Below are 15,051 nucleotides of genomic sequence, written 5' to 3' on the forward strand. Positions count from 1 at the left end.
ATACATCGAATTCCTTAAATCTCTCATTGCCAGATGCATTTTCCAGATCTCAAATCAGAAACCGCTTCAATTTTTCAAGCATGTCCACCAAAACAAGACACCGCGTTCCAGTAGTAGACTCACCAATGTTTTAAACAAAGACAGTAACCCCTCCCTGCTTCTACTAGATATTCCAGTTTACACATCCAATGACAACATTATTGGGCTGAGACCCAACCTCTGCAGAATCCCACTGGTTTGGTTCTCCATTGACAATTACATTTTCAGAACTATCAGCAAGCTTTTCATTCATTTAATTAGTGTTTTTATTTTTTAATCACAATGCCCTGCACTACTAAGTCAGAACCTTTACAGGAGTCTAAGTATATTACATCGCAGTTGGCTTTATTAACCAAAGAGAATCAAATTCATTTGATGAGATCTATAGTCTACGAAATTATGTTGAATGACACTTATATTTCCATCCCTTAATTCTTTGATAGAAATATTTAATAAAACACTTCTGCCTTTAATGCATCATTGACAATTTTAGTGTCTTCATCTAGTAATGAATCTATTCTATTGGTAGGGTTTCTTTTGTTCTTGAGATTTTAAAATTCCTTATTGGCCTTACTCCTATTGAAAATAAAATTTCATTGGTACCTTTATCCTTCCTTATCAATTGTATGCTTTTTTGTGTGGGTTCTGATGTATATTCATTGCCATATATTGACAGCTACTTTCAAGTCCCTTCTTAATCAGAATGGAATTATTTTGTTTTGCTTAAGAAGCTTTTGGTAGTATTCAGCTTCATACTGTTTTATGCAGTCATTTATTCCTTTAAAAAACACATCAGGCACTGATGAGTTCCACCAAAAGTCTAGTGGTGATATGACAATGCGTTGTGCAGAAGTTAAGGATTTAGTCAGTTCTTTGTGCTTTCGGCCATCAGAAGAGGGGAAAAAAATATGTCACTCATTAAATCTTTTCCAGACATCCTAAGAGTTGTGCCAATGGACTCTGGAGGGTACCGTAACCAGCCCTCTTTAGCTTAGAGGACAACCAACCCCAATAAGGGGCAACAGAATAAGTAAAAATGGGGAAGAATCTATCACCACCTAAGAGACTCTTCATATAACCTCATAGTATTTAACTGCTTCCCAGGTAAATTAGATCTGCCCACAGATGTTCCCAATGGACTTCATAGTTCTCTCTGCTCTTCTCCCTGCCCTGGTAAAGGAGATTCTGTTACCATATGCATGCTTTTATTAATCATCTCTTCCCTCTTTCACCAAGCATTCTAGTTTTAGAAGGAAAGCTTTTCAGAGAGCATGCCCTAAAAGTGAACTCATTCTGGGTTAGTCTGACTTCTAGGAAATCATTCTGTAGCCTAACCCCTTTGACCCCTTCTCTCACACGTTTTACCCTGGACTGTGTGAGCTGCTTTGTCCTAGAATAGTGCAAGTCTCTCAGTTGGCCACATCTGCAATTGCATTTAGAGTCATGACCTATTTTTAATGGCTTGGGGTGGGGGGGGTGTCAAATAATTTAACACACAATTTGTGATTTTCATTCACAGACCTGAATCTTACTTAACTCATTTGCTAGAAAGTTACCACTGCCCAGAGAAAGATATTACACAATATATGAAGTATACATCTACCATTTGCTATTTGAACATCAAAATAATCTGTATACATTATTACATGACCACAATCACCCACTAAATACAATTTAGTGCCTAGTTACCACTACAAATACAGCAAACACCAGATATCGCAGAGGACCTCCTCTGCGCCCCAAAACAATAATAATCAGCCAGTTAATGACTGACATTGTTGGCTACCATCTTGCTTTTTCTTACTTGCAGAAGAATAGCAATAGAGGCTTGACTTTGACACCAGAACTATAGAAAAAGAAAGTATGTGATGATTAGGTGTGTGGTAGCAGATCAAAGCAGCACAGCTACGCTTACTGCCAAAAGATAAGAACAATTCAGAAGTAGGGGCTAGAAAATAGCATGTTACATGTCATTCGGGATACCGGAGCTGCTGAAAACATAGTGAACTCCCCATCTGCAGTCGGTCTTCAATAATCTTGAACTTTAAGAAAAAAAATACACTTTTATTTGTTTAAAAGACTAAGGGCTGGTCCCCACTTAGTCCGGACTTCGGACTAAGGTACGCAAATTCAGCTACGTTAATAACGTAGCTGAATTCGAAGTACCTTAGTCCGGACTTACCGCGGTCCAGACGCGGCCGGAAGTCTCCCCCCGTCGACGCCGCGTACTCCTCTCGGTGAGCTGGAGTACCGGCGCTGACTGTGAGCACTTCCGGGATCGATCCGGGATCGATTTATCGCGTCTTAACCAGACGCGATAAACCGATCCCAGAACATCGATGGCGTGCCGCCGGACCAGCCGGTAAGTGAAGACTAGGCCTTAGCCTCCACATCAAGGGTACTGAATTGTTTTTAATGTTGCATGATGGATAGGGTTGCCAACTTTCTAATTGCACAAAACCGAACACCCTTACCCCGCCCCTTCACCAAGACCTCGACCCTGCTTGCTCCATCCCCCCTCCCTCTTTCACTCACTCTCCCCCACCCTCACTCACTTTCACAGAGTTGGAGCAGGTGTTTGGGGTACGAGAGGGTAAGGGCTCCAGCTGGGGGTGCGGGCTCTGGGGTGGGGCCAAGAATGAGGGGTTTGGGGTGCAGGAGGGGACTCCAGGCTGGGGCAGGGGTTTGGGGTGCAGGAGGGGGTGAGGGCTCCAGCTGGGGATGCAGGCTCTGGGGTGGGGCCAGGGATGAGAGCTCCAGCTGCTGATGCGGGCTCTGGGGTAGGGCCAGGGATGAGGGGTTTGCGGTGTGGGAGGGGACTCCAGGCTGCTGCAGGGGGTTGGGGTGTGTGTGCAGTGCAGGCTCTGGGTGGGAGTTTGGGTGCAGGAGGGGACTCTGGGTTGTGGCGGGGGGTTGGGGTATGGGGGGGGGGTGGGTTCGGGCTCCCAGGAAGTGGCAGGCACTGCTCATGCAGCTCCCATTAGTTGCAGTTTCCGGCTAATGGGACCTGCGGAGCCATCACAGTGCACAGAGCCTCGCTGGCCGCCTGTGCGCATAGGGGCTGCAGGGACCTGGCGGCAGCTTCCAGGAGCTGCACGGAAACAGGGCAGGTAGGGAGCCTGCCTTAGCTCCGGACTCCTGCCAACCGGAGCCGCCAGGGTCCCTTTTCGACCAGGCCTTCCGATCAAAAACTTGACTCCATCATTAGGGTTGCCAGGCGTCCATCTCTTTATCCACATATGCCAGTTTATTACAATAGCAACTTTTGTTGAAATGGCAACAAAAGCAAAATCTGCCTTTGAAGACTGTCAAGAAGGGTATTTCACACATCAAGCTTAACACTCCAAATTCCAGTTAGGAAGCATTGTGTCTTAGCTGTAGTTTGAGAAATGCAATGTCTTATCCCTTAATTTAACACTCCTACTCATCCACTACTTTTCCTCATTCTAATTCATTATCTCTAGGAACTGGAAGACCAAGAGACAAATTTATCTGAAATATCATTTTTCAACCAAAACCTTGAAACAAAGTCTAAAAATTTATTCCAGTTACCAACGTATCCAGAATCACATGTTGGATGAATTTTCTCTACGTATACCTATATATTTATTAAGTGCTGCTTCTGAGTCAGCTAGAGAGGATACGGTTTTCCTAATACCAGAAAAACTTCCACATCATCTAGCACTATTGATTCATAATTATATAACAATTTTCTTGCATCTGCAAACTCCTACATTCTTACCATTACTACAGAACTGCACTATAGCAAAAATTACTGTCAGAAAACTACTATCAGAAGCCTGTAAAACTACAGGCAGGAGCTATGAAAACAGTTCTGACAAGAAGTGGGACTTTAATAGCAGAAAGAAAAAAAGATCTGCAAAGGTTTAAGGAGTTGAGAAGCAGACCAGAAAATGTCATTTTTTTTAAAATGGAGTTTAAAACTCATTGAAGCCTTCTCTTTAAAAAAGTTGAAAAAATCATTATTAAATTGATACAAAATAAAAGCTTTCTTGTACAGTCTAATTTATGGAAAAGTCAATAAGAACAACTCAAAAGTGCCGGTAAATGACTTTCAACATATTTAACATTAAACTTAGCTTTTTTGTCAAATGTGCTGGAAGCTGTTTTGCCAGAATCTACCAGGTCTATTGTTTAATATCACATAGGGCTTTTGAAATTATTTTTTGTACAGTACAACTGAAAATAGTATCAAGAATTGTATTACTTCTTAAATTATTTAAAGCTAACATATTTACAGTATCACTACTTTAATTTGTTGTCAGTCATTTCAATTAGAGCCACAGAATTTATTTGGTTTCTTTGGGACTTTTGAAAGAAACCTTACAGTGTTGTCAGTTTAAGAGGAGGGTGGTGGTGCTGGTGGTGGGTGGGTGGGTGTGGGTGTGTGTTTACAGCTATGTGCAATAGCTAGGTTAGCAGACCTTGACAGAACTGCCTGGAAAGACTACAGACTCAATTTGGTGGCAAAGGCGCTTGGCCAGATTTATTGTTGACGAAACGCGATGCTAGCGCCCCGGGCTCAATGGTTACAAGTACACAAACACATGAATGCCCATTACAATGGAGCACCTTAGTCAGCAATGGGACTTTTTCCTGCCCTCTAGGACAAAGGGTTAAGGTGGGGTATTTTAACCTTTATAGACAAACAATTTGGGATAAACAATTTATGTACTACCTTACTTGTTTTATGATGTTTATTGCTTTTTTGTATCTTTCTGATGTTTTAGATAAAACATTTTTATTTACCACTTGTTTTGTCTAAAACATCAGAAGTACACATAGACATTTATTATTTTAGTTAAATTGTTTTATTTTGTGCTAGGTTAGGATGTACTTGTGCTAGCCTGCTGGAATGTGTTTACATATTCACTGTGTAATATTAAACTTGGCACAGGTACCACTAACATTATGTACTGGATACTGAACATATAGGCATTTGCTTTAATACATGGACTGAATTTGGTTTACAGCCTTTGGTTTAGGCTTCATGTCTCGCACCAGGCTTAATGCTTTAGGCTCGCTGCTATGTTCAGGATAGGAGATTTTCTATGAATTCACTATCTATAGGTGTTAAGTACAAAAGAAGGCTCACTCTGAAACCTCATAGGACAGCTGATAACTGGAAGAAGAAATTCTTCTGTACTTCAAAACAATATTAAATCCTCCTTGTTCAAGAAACTTTTTGCTGGCTTGTTTAATGTTTCTTATAAGATTTGTTTCTCATGTGCTCCCCCAGAAATGTAAACTCTGAATGGAAAATGTATTAATAAAATTTATATCACCAATTGTTGCTCAAGCATCATACTGGAGTTCAGTTGCTTGATTGTAAGGTTGATAATCCATCTGCACAGCAGACAAAACATATCCAAATAATACTGATTTAATCCAGAGAACCATAAAACTGTCCTCTCAGATCTAGCGCCACTCAATCCTACCCAATCACATTTAGACTAATTTAAATTCTGCTAACATTTTGAGCAAACTCTGTAATTAGACATATTAAGTAACATATGCATCCTTTTTTGTAAAACAGGTACAGGCCTTTGATCTTTTATGTCAATTTTACCTGCAATGAATGCAAGTGACCAGCACCCTGCTGGAAAACCAGTGGGACTTCTCACATATGAATAAACCTAAATCTGCAGCCCTTAGTTCTTCTCATACACACACTGCTGCTCAGTTGCTGTCTCTCAATGGATAATTTCCAGACATGCGCTCTTCAGTTCCAGTCACTCAGTATCTTATATCAAACAACTCAGGTCTCCTGACTCAGTGCTAAACAACTTAATGTGATTGTATAACCATAAGGTACACCTCTACCCCAATATAACGCTGTCCTTGGGAGCCAAAAAATCTTACCGTGTTATAGGTGAAACCGCGTTATACCGAACTTGCTTTGATCCGCTGGAGTGCGCAGCCCCGCCCCCCCCGGAACACTGCTTTACCACGTTATATCTGAATTTGTGTTATATCGGGGTAGAGGTGTAAAAGGACTATCTAGAAACAATGGTGGATGAAGGGTTGCTTAGGTTTTATGACAGAAAGAGGACTAAAAAGGAGATCTGCAAGGGCAACATATGTGTAAAAACCCCATATTATCAATTGCCAATTTCAGAGCTAGAAAGATATTCTGGCTACTGGAGGATTAAAAGAGTTCCAGCACATTTGGCATCCAAGATAGTTGGTAATTAACAGATATCTAGGTCCTCCATGTGAAAGAAGTTTGTTGTTTACACAGGGACAAAAATTGTTCTTTTCCTTTGGAGAAAAAGATATAGGTTTTTTTGCTTTAAAGTTCTTCTAAGAATCTTGACATCCCACAATTATCAGAGGCTCCACTTCTCAAAAAAGAAAAGCAAGCTATTTGTGTTCTCTGCAAATACTTTACAATCTAAAAGTAACTTTGTAGAAGTATCATGAGCCTACATCAGTCTTCCCCCTCTCCCTTTCTTAGATTAAAAACAACTAGCAAAATGAACGTCCAAAATCTAAACAAAATAATAGGGTAGCCCTTGAGAGCCTAGGAGTGTCTACTCAGTCAGTACTATAAGAATGGACTTTGCAGATTCCTTAACATATGATTTTTTTACATTTCTACTACAGAATAGAAGAACTCAGCCTAAGTCTCAGTGAACAGATGCTTGAATAAGAAAATCCATCACCACAACTAGCCCTTTTGTCATCACTCTCAGAAGAGGTGCTAAAGAATGTAAAGATGTAAGGATAGTTCATTCTATTCTAGAATTGGTTCCTCCCTGTAAGGGTGGTGGGACATTGCTGGGATACTGCTAGGAAGTTTGCTTTGCTGTTAGCTTAGTTCTGTGAATAGAGGAATTCAGTTTAGTAGGGGCTAGTCTACATTACCGTTTAAGCCAATATAAAACTTACATCGCTCAGGAATGTGAAAAAGACACACCCCTGAGTGACTTAAGTTACATTGACCTAAGTGCTGTCTACACCAGCACTATGTTGGCAGGAGACACTCTCCTATTGGCATAGCGCATCTTCACCAGACATGCTACAGTGGCGCTGATGTAACACTTGAGTGTAGACTTGCCCTGGGATGTCTGTCCAACATCTATCATGAGCATTAATCACAAATTTTAAAAGAAAATGTTTATATGATCTGTAGTAAAAATGCTGATGTAGAGTGTACTTATCTTGGTACTATGTAAGACAGAAGTTCCTATGTATTCCCACATTTCCTCCTCCTGTGCTCTAATCTTCATTTTTGATTAGAAAAGTTTTTGCCCTCCATTTCAATATGAGAGCCAAATCTTATTACCAACCCTTCATTAGTTTCAGACAGGCATTCAGTCACGCATCTTCAACCATTTACTTCCATTGTCTTGCTGACAAAAGCCCTAGGGTGTTATGCCTGGCACAGAATACTGCAGTGTCACAGTTGTGCATTTCCTGTATCCATCCCATCTTCATTATTAAAATACCAAGAACGAGTCTGTTCTCAATTACATAGGCATAATCCAGATTTTACACTGCTGTAAGAGTAGATGATGGTTCAAAATCCTCCATAAACTGGTTGTTTTCTCAGTGACAACTTTAAGATGACTTTTAACATAATTTTAAGTCTTTTTAATGAAGTTATTGCTGTTGCCACTCCTACTGGCCTATTCACCTCCTTATTCCCTCTTTAGGGCTAGTGCTGACTGTGATTATCGAATGTTACATCCAGCAATGCTGATTTACCCAGTGAGGTAACCAGTCGGTGTTGCTTTTTGTAATCAACTCTCACGTGTCTGAATCAATTAGACTACTCATGCAGTATAGTTATACTCCACAACAAAGTTAACCAAGTCAGGGTTACTGTGTCAGACAAAGCAGACTAGACAGTTTTGGCAGATGGAACAAGCTCAGGGCGGCTGGCTCAGGCACTGATGAACAAATGGAACACTGTACTTATTGTTGTATGAAAACTCCATTAACTCCCCTTACGTGAAGTAATCATCAGAAAAATGTGGGTTAATTGAGAATTGTTGAAGGACATTTAACTAGAGGCCCAAAATGCCACAATTGTAGAATTGAGGAAGAAAGTCATATTCGTTAAAAATCTGACCTGATTTAGAGGGGAAGTGAAGGCAGCTATAAAAAATAAAATATGCCAAATGGAAGGAGGAAGTTGATAGCAATGAACATAAATCAGACACTAGAAATTGTAGAAAATTGATAAGGGAAGCAAAGGGACACAGAGAACTCTATGGCCTGCAGAGTTAAGGATAATAAGGAGCAGTTTTTAAAATATATTAGGAACAAAAGGCATCCTAATAAATATTTGCCATTACTAGATGGAAATGGTAGAATGATCAATTATAATGCGGAAAAGGCAGACATGTTTAACAGAAATTTCTGTTCTGTATGTAGGAAAAAATATGTCATGGCATAGGATAACTCTCTTTCCATTCCACTAGTATTTCAGGAGGATGTTAAATAGCAGCTACTAAAGTGAGACATTTTAAAATCAGGTTTAAATAACTTGCATCCAAGAGTTTTAAAAGAGCTGGTAGAGAAGCTCATTGGACTGAATTTTCAATAAGTCTTAGAATACTAGGAAATTTTCAAGAGACTAAAAGAAAGCTAATTTTGTGAAACTATTTTAAAAGGGTAAATGGGGATGACCGAGGTAATTATAGGTCTGTCTGTCTGACACTGATCCTGGACAAGATAATGGAGCGCTGATATGGGACTCGCTTAATAAAGAATTAAAAGAGGATATGGTAATGCATATCAACATAGGTTTACTCTCAGTTGGCTTCTTAAATACCTTCATGCTGTTTTACATCTGATATTCCTTGATGAAACATAGGAGCCTTGTCTTATAACAGGCCTATTCAAAATGATACGAGCTACGAAAGTGAGATCTTGGAAGAGTGTTGCCGTTTTCATAATGTAATACAAATACTGTAATGATAAATAATAAAGTGTGTAATAAGCATGTCATAAAAACAAATTTTATATTTCCAAGATCACTGCTTTTATAATTTATAAAAAGAACAGGAGTACTTGTGGCATCTTAGAGACAAACTTCTTCGGATGGGCTGTAGTCCACGAAAGCTTATGCTCTAATAAATTTGTTAGTCTCTAAGGTGCCACAAGTACTCCTGTTCTTTTTGCAGATACAGACTAACACGGCTGCTACTCTGAAACCTTTATAATTTATACTCAGGTAAAGGAGAAAATCCCTGGAAATATTCATTTTTAGGAGGGGGTTCGCGAGACATTTTAGCGAAAGGGGTTCACAGGTTGTTAAAGTTTGGGAACCACTGCATTAAAGTATAATATAGGTGCTGGGAAAAAAATATCTATTTGTGAAAAGTATTAATTTTTTTCCAAAAAGTATCTTGTAAACTTTGTATGTGCTTTTTAAAGTTTTTTTTAATGTCAGATTTTAAAACTGGTATAAAATCTATAGTAACAATAAATTAACTTTTTAAATAATTAAGTTATTGTAAGAATTTGTATTTGCACACAACTGCAATCTCTAATTGTTAAGTGGTACTAAAGAGAAGTCACAGGTGACATCCTGAGAGGAGAATTGAAGTGTCGTATATACTCGTTTATTAGCCCATTTGTTCATAAGCTGACCCCAAAAATGGATACGTAAAAATAGCAAAAACTGTATGACCCTTTCATAAGCTGACCCTATATTCAGGGGTTGGAAAACTTTGGCTCCCAGCCCGTCAGGGTAAGCCGCTGGCAGGTTGGGACGTTTTGTTTACCTGGAGCGTTCACAGGCACAGAGCTTCAGGTAAACAAAACAACAATGTATTAGACATTCAATTCAATGATTCCATAGAGTTTAAAATCATCAAATTTTGGTGTAGACCCTTTTATAAGCCGACCCCCGCTCTTTGATGTGTTACTTTTTAACCAAAAATATTCGGCTTATGAACGAGTATATACAGTAATTCATTTTCTGTGTTCATTTATTTGTCCGACAGCTAATATTTATAAGTGCCTGTCGCTTATTTACATTTGGTAGTTGACAGGGTGAGCATGCAAACAAATATGTCTCTCAGTGGATGACACCTGAGTCCTGAAACTTACTTGATAGTAGTTTATTTTTAGATGTTAAGTTTAAGAAACTTTCTAGACCTTCATAGGTTCAATTCTGCAAATGAGACTACTTGCATTAAGTAGCACGTCTAGGTATCTGACCCCAAGTGATCACAAACATGGAAAAGCTTCCCTGTATCTGAACATAAGAACGCCCATACTGGGTCAGACCAAAGGTCCATCTAGCCCAGTATCCTGTCTTCCGACAGTGGCCAATGCCAGGTTCCCCAGATGGAATGAATAGAACAGGTCATCATCAAGTGATCCATCCTGCCACCCATTCCCAGCTTCTGGCAAACAGAGGCTAGGCACTCCACCCTACCCATCCTGGCTAATAGCCATTGATGGACCGATCCTCCATGAATTTATCTAGTTCTTTTTTGAACCCTGTTCTAGTCTTGGTCTTCACAACATCCCCTGGCAAGGAGTTCCACAGGTTGACTGTGTGTTGTGTGAAAAAATACTTCCTTGTTTTAAACCTGCTGCCTATTAATTTCATTTGGTGACCCCTAGTTCTTGTGTTCACTTCCTTATTTACTTTCTCCACACCAGTCATGATTTTATAGACCTCTATCATATCCCCCCTTAGTCATCTCTTTTCCAAGCTGAAAAGTCCCTGTCTTATTAATCTCTCCTCATACAGAAGCCATTCCATACCCTTAATCATTTTTGTTGCCTTTTTCTGAATCTTTTCCAATTCCAATATAGCTTTTTTGAGATGGGGCGACCACATCTGCATGCAGTATTCAAGATGTGGGGATACCATGGATTTATGTAGAGGCATTATGATATTTTCCTGTCTTATTATCTATCCCTTTCTTAATGACTCCCAACATTCTGTTCGCTTTTTTGACTGCCGCTGCACATTGAGTGGATGTTTTTAGAGAACCATCCACAAGGACTCCAAGATCTTTCTTGAGTGGTAAGTTAATTAGACCCCATCTGCAATTCTAATACACGTTAAGTACTGCTTGCAATCTTACCCTGCAGACTACAAGACTAAAACAGGCCAAAACACAACTGTAAAACAAAACTGGTCTAAAGTGTAAAACATAAGAAGGTGAGGGTGAAATCTGAATTCCACCTCAGCCTGAAGCACAGCTCAGCTGCCAACCCTGGAAATGGGTCTTCTGAGTAACCACCAACTGCAATGCCCTCTCTCTCCACTGCACCTCTTTAGGAGATTCATCCCCTCCCATTGTTTCCAACCTACAAAAAGCCAGTGTTATTTCACTCTTTATTTTACTACAGTAACAGAAATCAGGACTTTAAGATCTAGAAGCCAGGATAACTGAAAACACTGCGCAGATTAAAGGGAAAAAACACAACTCTCAAACTAATCCTGCTGTAATCTTTATGTATCACAATTAGCATCAAACACAATAGGAAGGCCAGCGTCACGTATATGGGAGTTCAGTGTAAAAGGAGCCCAGGCAGCGCAACAATGGGCACGGTACAAACAACTATATAAAACGGACTAGAGGGGTGGTAGGCTTAGGGCACTCCCCATCTCCTGGGGCATGTTAGAGCAATAGCGGGAAGAGCAGAAACCCATATTCGCTCTCTTTACGGCGGCCATTCCACCCGATGGGAACTAAGATAACGGAATAATTCGAATCTTTGAAAGAAAACAAACAAACCCCTTGAATAAAAAAATCCGCCCCGTGCCCGGGGTGAACCCGCCTCGGCCCCAAATCCTCCTTCTCTCGGATTAACCCTCCTCGTCCTCAAAACGCCCCCCCCCCATTGTTGGGGTTAACCCGCCTCTGCCCCAACTCCTCCCCGGCTAACCCTCCATGCCCCAAATCCCCCCCTTAGCCCTCCCCATACCCTCAAAACACCGCCCCCCATCCTCGGGGTTAACCCGCCTCAGCCCCAAATGCTGCCCCGCATGTTAACCCATCTACCCACCGAAAAAAAGCCCCCAGCCCCAGCGCCCGCCTGAACAAACTCCGCCCGAGTTAGCTCCACCCCTTTACCTCACCCAACATGGCGGACGAACCTACCTTAGCCACCGCCGCTCCTCCGACTCTAGTCCTGATGGCCCGATTTCATTGGCCACCGTATGGCAAGACGAGAAGTCAGTCGCAGCCAATGAAAGGCGAGGACGGCGCACGAACCGCGGAACCCGTCCAGTAGCCGTTCCCGATAGCCATTGGCTCACTTTGCTCCGCCCCGTTGCGCGCGCGCGTCTGCTACTCTGCGCATGCGCAGACAGCTGGTTGTGTCCAATCCGCTCATGGCTTTCGACCAACACCGGGTTCAAACCCCGCCTCCTGCCCGGCGGGGTGTGGTTGGTGGCTGTGGCCCCAACTGAGTAGCCTATGCCGGGCGGGCACGTGCGCCCAGCGGAACTGAGGGGTCGAACGCCGGGATGGAGAAGTGCCGTTAGCTCGGGGTGAGCCTGGCCACGCCCACAGAAGGTGTCTCCCTCCTGCCTTGGGAGGTTCGTCCCGCCGGGGCGTCCCGAGCCCGCTATTGCAGGCGCGCGCACCAGCACGGCCTCGCCCGCAAAGGTACCGTGCCCAGCGGTGGGGATGCGGCATTCGCTCTGCTGCCAGGCCCCTGCCGAGCCCGTGTGGTTTGGTAACCGATGCGTGTCAATGGTCCCCGCTCACGGAAAGGCGAGTGGAGGGGGGTGTTCGCCGCTGCGGGGTCTCGTTAATAAGGCGGCGGGGTCTGGCCTGCCCCGGGAAACAGGGACTGTTGATGTCGGGCTGCTGTTGGAAGGACCCTGCTAGTGGCAGGGAAGTTCCTGTCTCCCCAGTTAACAGCTGCTGTGCTTTCCTATTGTAACTTCTTGTCAACCCTCCCCCCAACCCCCCCACGGGAAAATGCACTTGAGGGGAGGGATCAGATCTAGCTGTAATTCCTGAAGTTCTCTTCTCCTTTTTTCATTGCCTAGGTTGCAAATAGTTAAAAACCTCTCTCTGTTAGATCTTTCGGAGCAGTTCTTATTAAAGAACCTTTCCCCAGAAGTTTACAGATGAATGTTAACCAACCACTCCAACATGCCAGTGTTCCTATTTAGGTCCTGAACCTGCAATCAATAGTACACATGCCTAAGTGACAAGTATCAGAGGGGTAGCCGTGTTAGTCTGAATCTGTAAAAAGCAACAGAGGGTCCTGTGGCACCTTTAAGACTAACAGAAGTATTGGGAGCATAAGCTTTTGTGGGTAAGAACCTCACTTCTTCAGATGCAAGAAGAAGTGAGGTTCTTACCCACGGAAGCTTATGCTCCCAATACTTCTGTTAGTCTTAAAGGTGCCACAGGACCCTCTGTTGCTCTTTATGCCTAAGTGAGACTTCTCACATGCATACAATCCAGTCAACGTGCATACAGTTAAGCATGTATACTATTGGTTGCAGGATTGGGTCCTCAGATGTTGCTGGATATTCTGATTTGATGGCAAGAATGCATCCACAAATGTGCACCTTGAAAAATTTACATAATGAAATAAAAACTTACACAATCAACTTTAAAAAAAAAATCAGATTTCTGTGTGTTGCATCTACTGTTGTTATAAGTAACTCCCATATCACTAAAGCTAAGAGATTTAGAGGAAATAAGCCAGCTTCACTGTTTTCCCTGTATAGTCTGTCTCTTTCCAGCAAGGGAATGAAGAACATTCTTTTTAAAAAATGTGACTGGTAGGGGGAAATATGTAGGACTCCAGGACAGATGTAGTTCCTGAAGCTACTGTAAATACTTTTTTAGATGCTGACTAGATTTTTAAATTGAGTACATAAAATGTCATCAATTATATGTGAGATTATTACATAATCTCATCAAGGTTCTATTCTGGGGAATTTGGCTGTACAATGCAGAGAGGGGGTTGTTGCTCTTCTGTCATCACTCTCTTTCCTTGGTTGCCGGTACAAAAGGAAGAGGATCTTTGATAATATCACTTTTAAGTAAACTGTAAAACTGTTCAATTTTAGCAGCAGTTTACTCATAGACCAGAAATATGGAAGTAATATCTGTGGTGGAAAGTAATGCCTGATCTTGAAAACAATCACTGTAAATTACTTCAAACCTTCTTTTTCTTTAATTTACAGAGGAATGGAATTTTCTTGGCCCAAAGGAGAATGAAAAGTAGTTTTATGAGACCAAAAGAAGTACTAAGGATTTTGGAGAGATCTCATTGTAACAATAAAGAGTTGCTGGCAACTGAAGATTCGTTTCATGTTTCTTAAATCTTGGTGGTTGTTGGAAATTTAATTGTGCCCCTAATTCAGAATGGAATCTGGCACTTCCCCCAAGAACAACGTAATAAATTGGGGAATTCAGTTCTAGGACAGCAAGTTCATAATGTTCTATTCTAGCCTCAATTTAGTGCAATTAATGTTCTAATTGTTTTTTGAAGCATAACATACATGCATTCAACTACTTCAAAGAATGGAAGAAGAAAAAAGTAAGTTTATTAAAAATAAAGCATTTTTTATAATCATTAGGCAGATCTTTTGAGGGAGTTTTTTGTAACTAATCTGGGTAGGATTGGCCTGCCTTCATTTGAAAACAGGACCCCAACCTAACTAAATTAGAGTGATTAAAGCTGCTAACGTGACACAGTTTGACTAAAGCCACCGAGTGTGTGCTGACATTTTTTTTAAAAGAATGTATATATCATAGTGGACTAGAAGCAATTTACTTTTCTCTGGCACTTCTGGTTCTATATTTGTAGTACACACCTTGTATTCTTTAGATTATTCAGCACTCTCTTGTGTCCACAATAGCACTTGCCAGAAATACTATATCCTTCCTATGGAGAAAGAGTGCCATCTTATGTGTGCCTATAATCTGTTACTCAAGAAGAACAACTTTAATTTGCTGAGCATTTCTTGGAGTCAAAATTCAGGGTTTTTTCCGAAGCCTATAAGTCTGCCACTGTTTCTAGAGAAGTTTACTTTCAATG

The 15,051-nt window shown here is 41.4% G+C and overlaps 2 protein-coding genes across 11 annotated transcripts in view; one reads left to right on the top strand and one right to left on the bottom strand.

Moving 5' to 3' along the window:
* Positions 1-12,388, bottom strand: part of CAB39L (calcium binding protein 39 like) — a 101,387-nt gene extending 88,999 nt beyond the window's left edge. For 6 of the 10 annotated variants that reach the window (XM_065593936.1, XM_065593889.1, XM_042842734.2 and 3 more), the window contains exon 1: positions 12,141-12,388. The gene's annotated coding sequence lies outside the window, so the exon portion shown is untranslated. Of the gene's footprint in view, positions 1-8,842; positions 8,980-12,045 lie in introns of those variants that run through there. The other 4 variants (XM_065593878.1, XM_065593916.1, XM_065593909.1 and 1 more) reach the window with 4 other exon arrangements.
* Positions 12,389-12,510: 122 nt separating this feature from the next.
* LOC101950365 (histone-lysine N-methyltransferase SETDB2) overlaps positions 12,511-15,051 on the top strand; it is a 93,792-nt gene continuing 91,251 nt past the window's right edge. The window contains exons 1-2 of the mRNA XM_065582429.1: positions 12,511-12,650; positions 14,195-14,550. Of these exons, the coding sequence (XP_065438501.1) occupies positions 14,535-14,550 (16 nt within the window). The 5' untranslated portion in view covers positions 12,511-12,650; positions 14,195-14,534. The remainder of the gene's footprint in view (positions 12,651-14,194; positions 14,551-15,051) is intronic.

The sequence above is a fragment of the Chrysemys picta genome, chromosome 1 (assembly GCF_011386835.1).
Source record: "Chrysemys picta bellii isolate R12L10 chromosome 1, ASM1138683v2, whole genome shotgun sequence".
NCBI classification, from domain to species: Eukaryota; Metazoa; Chordata; order Testudines; family Emydidae; genus Chrysemys; species Chrysemys picta.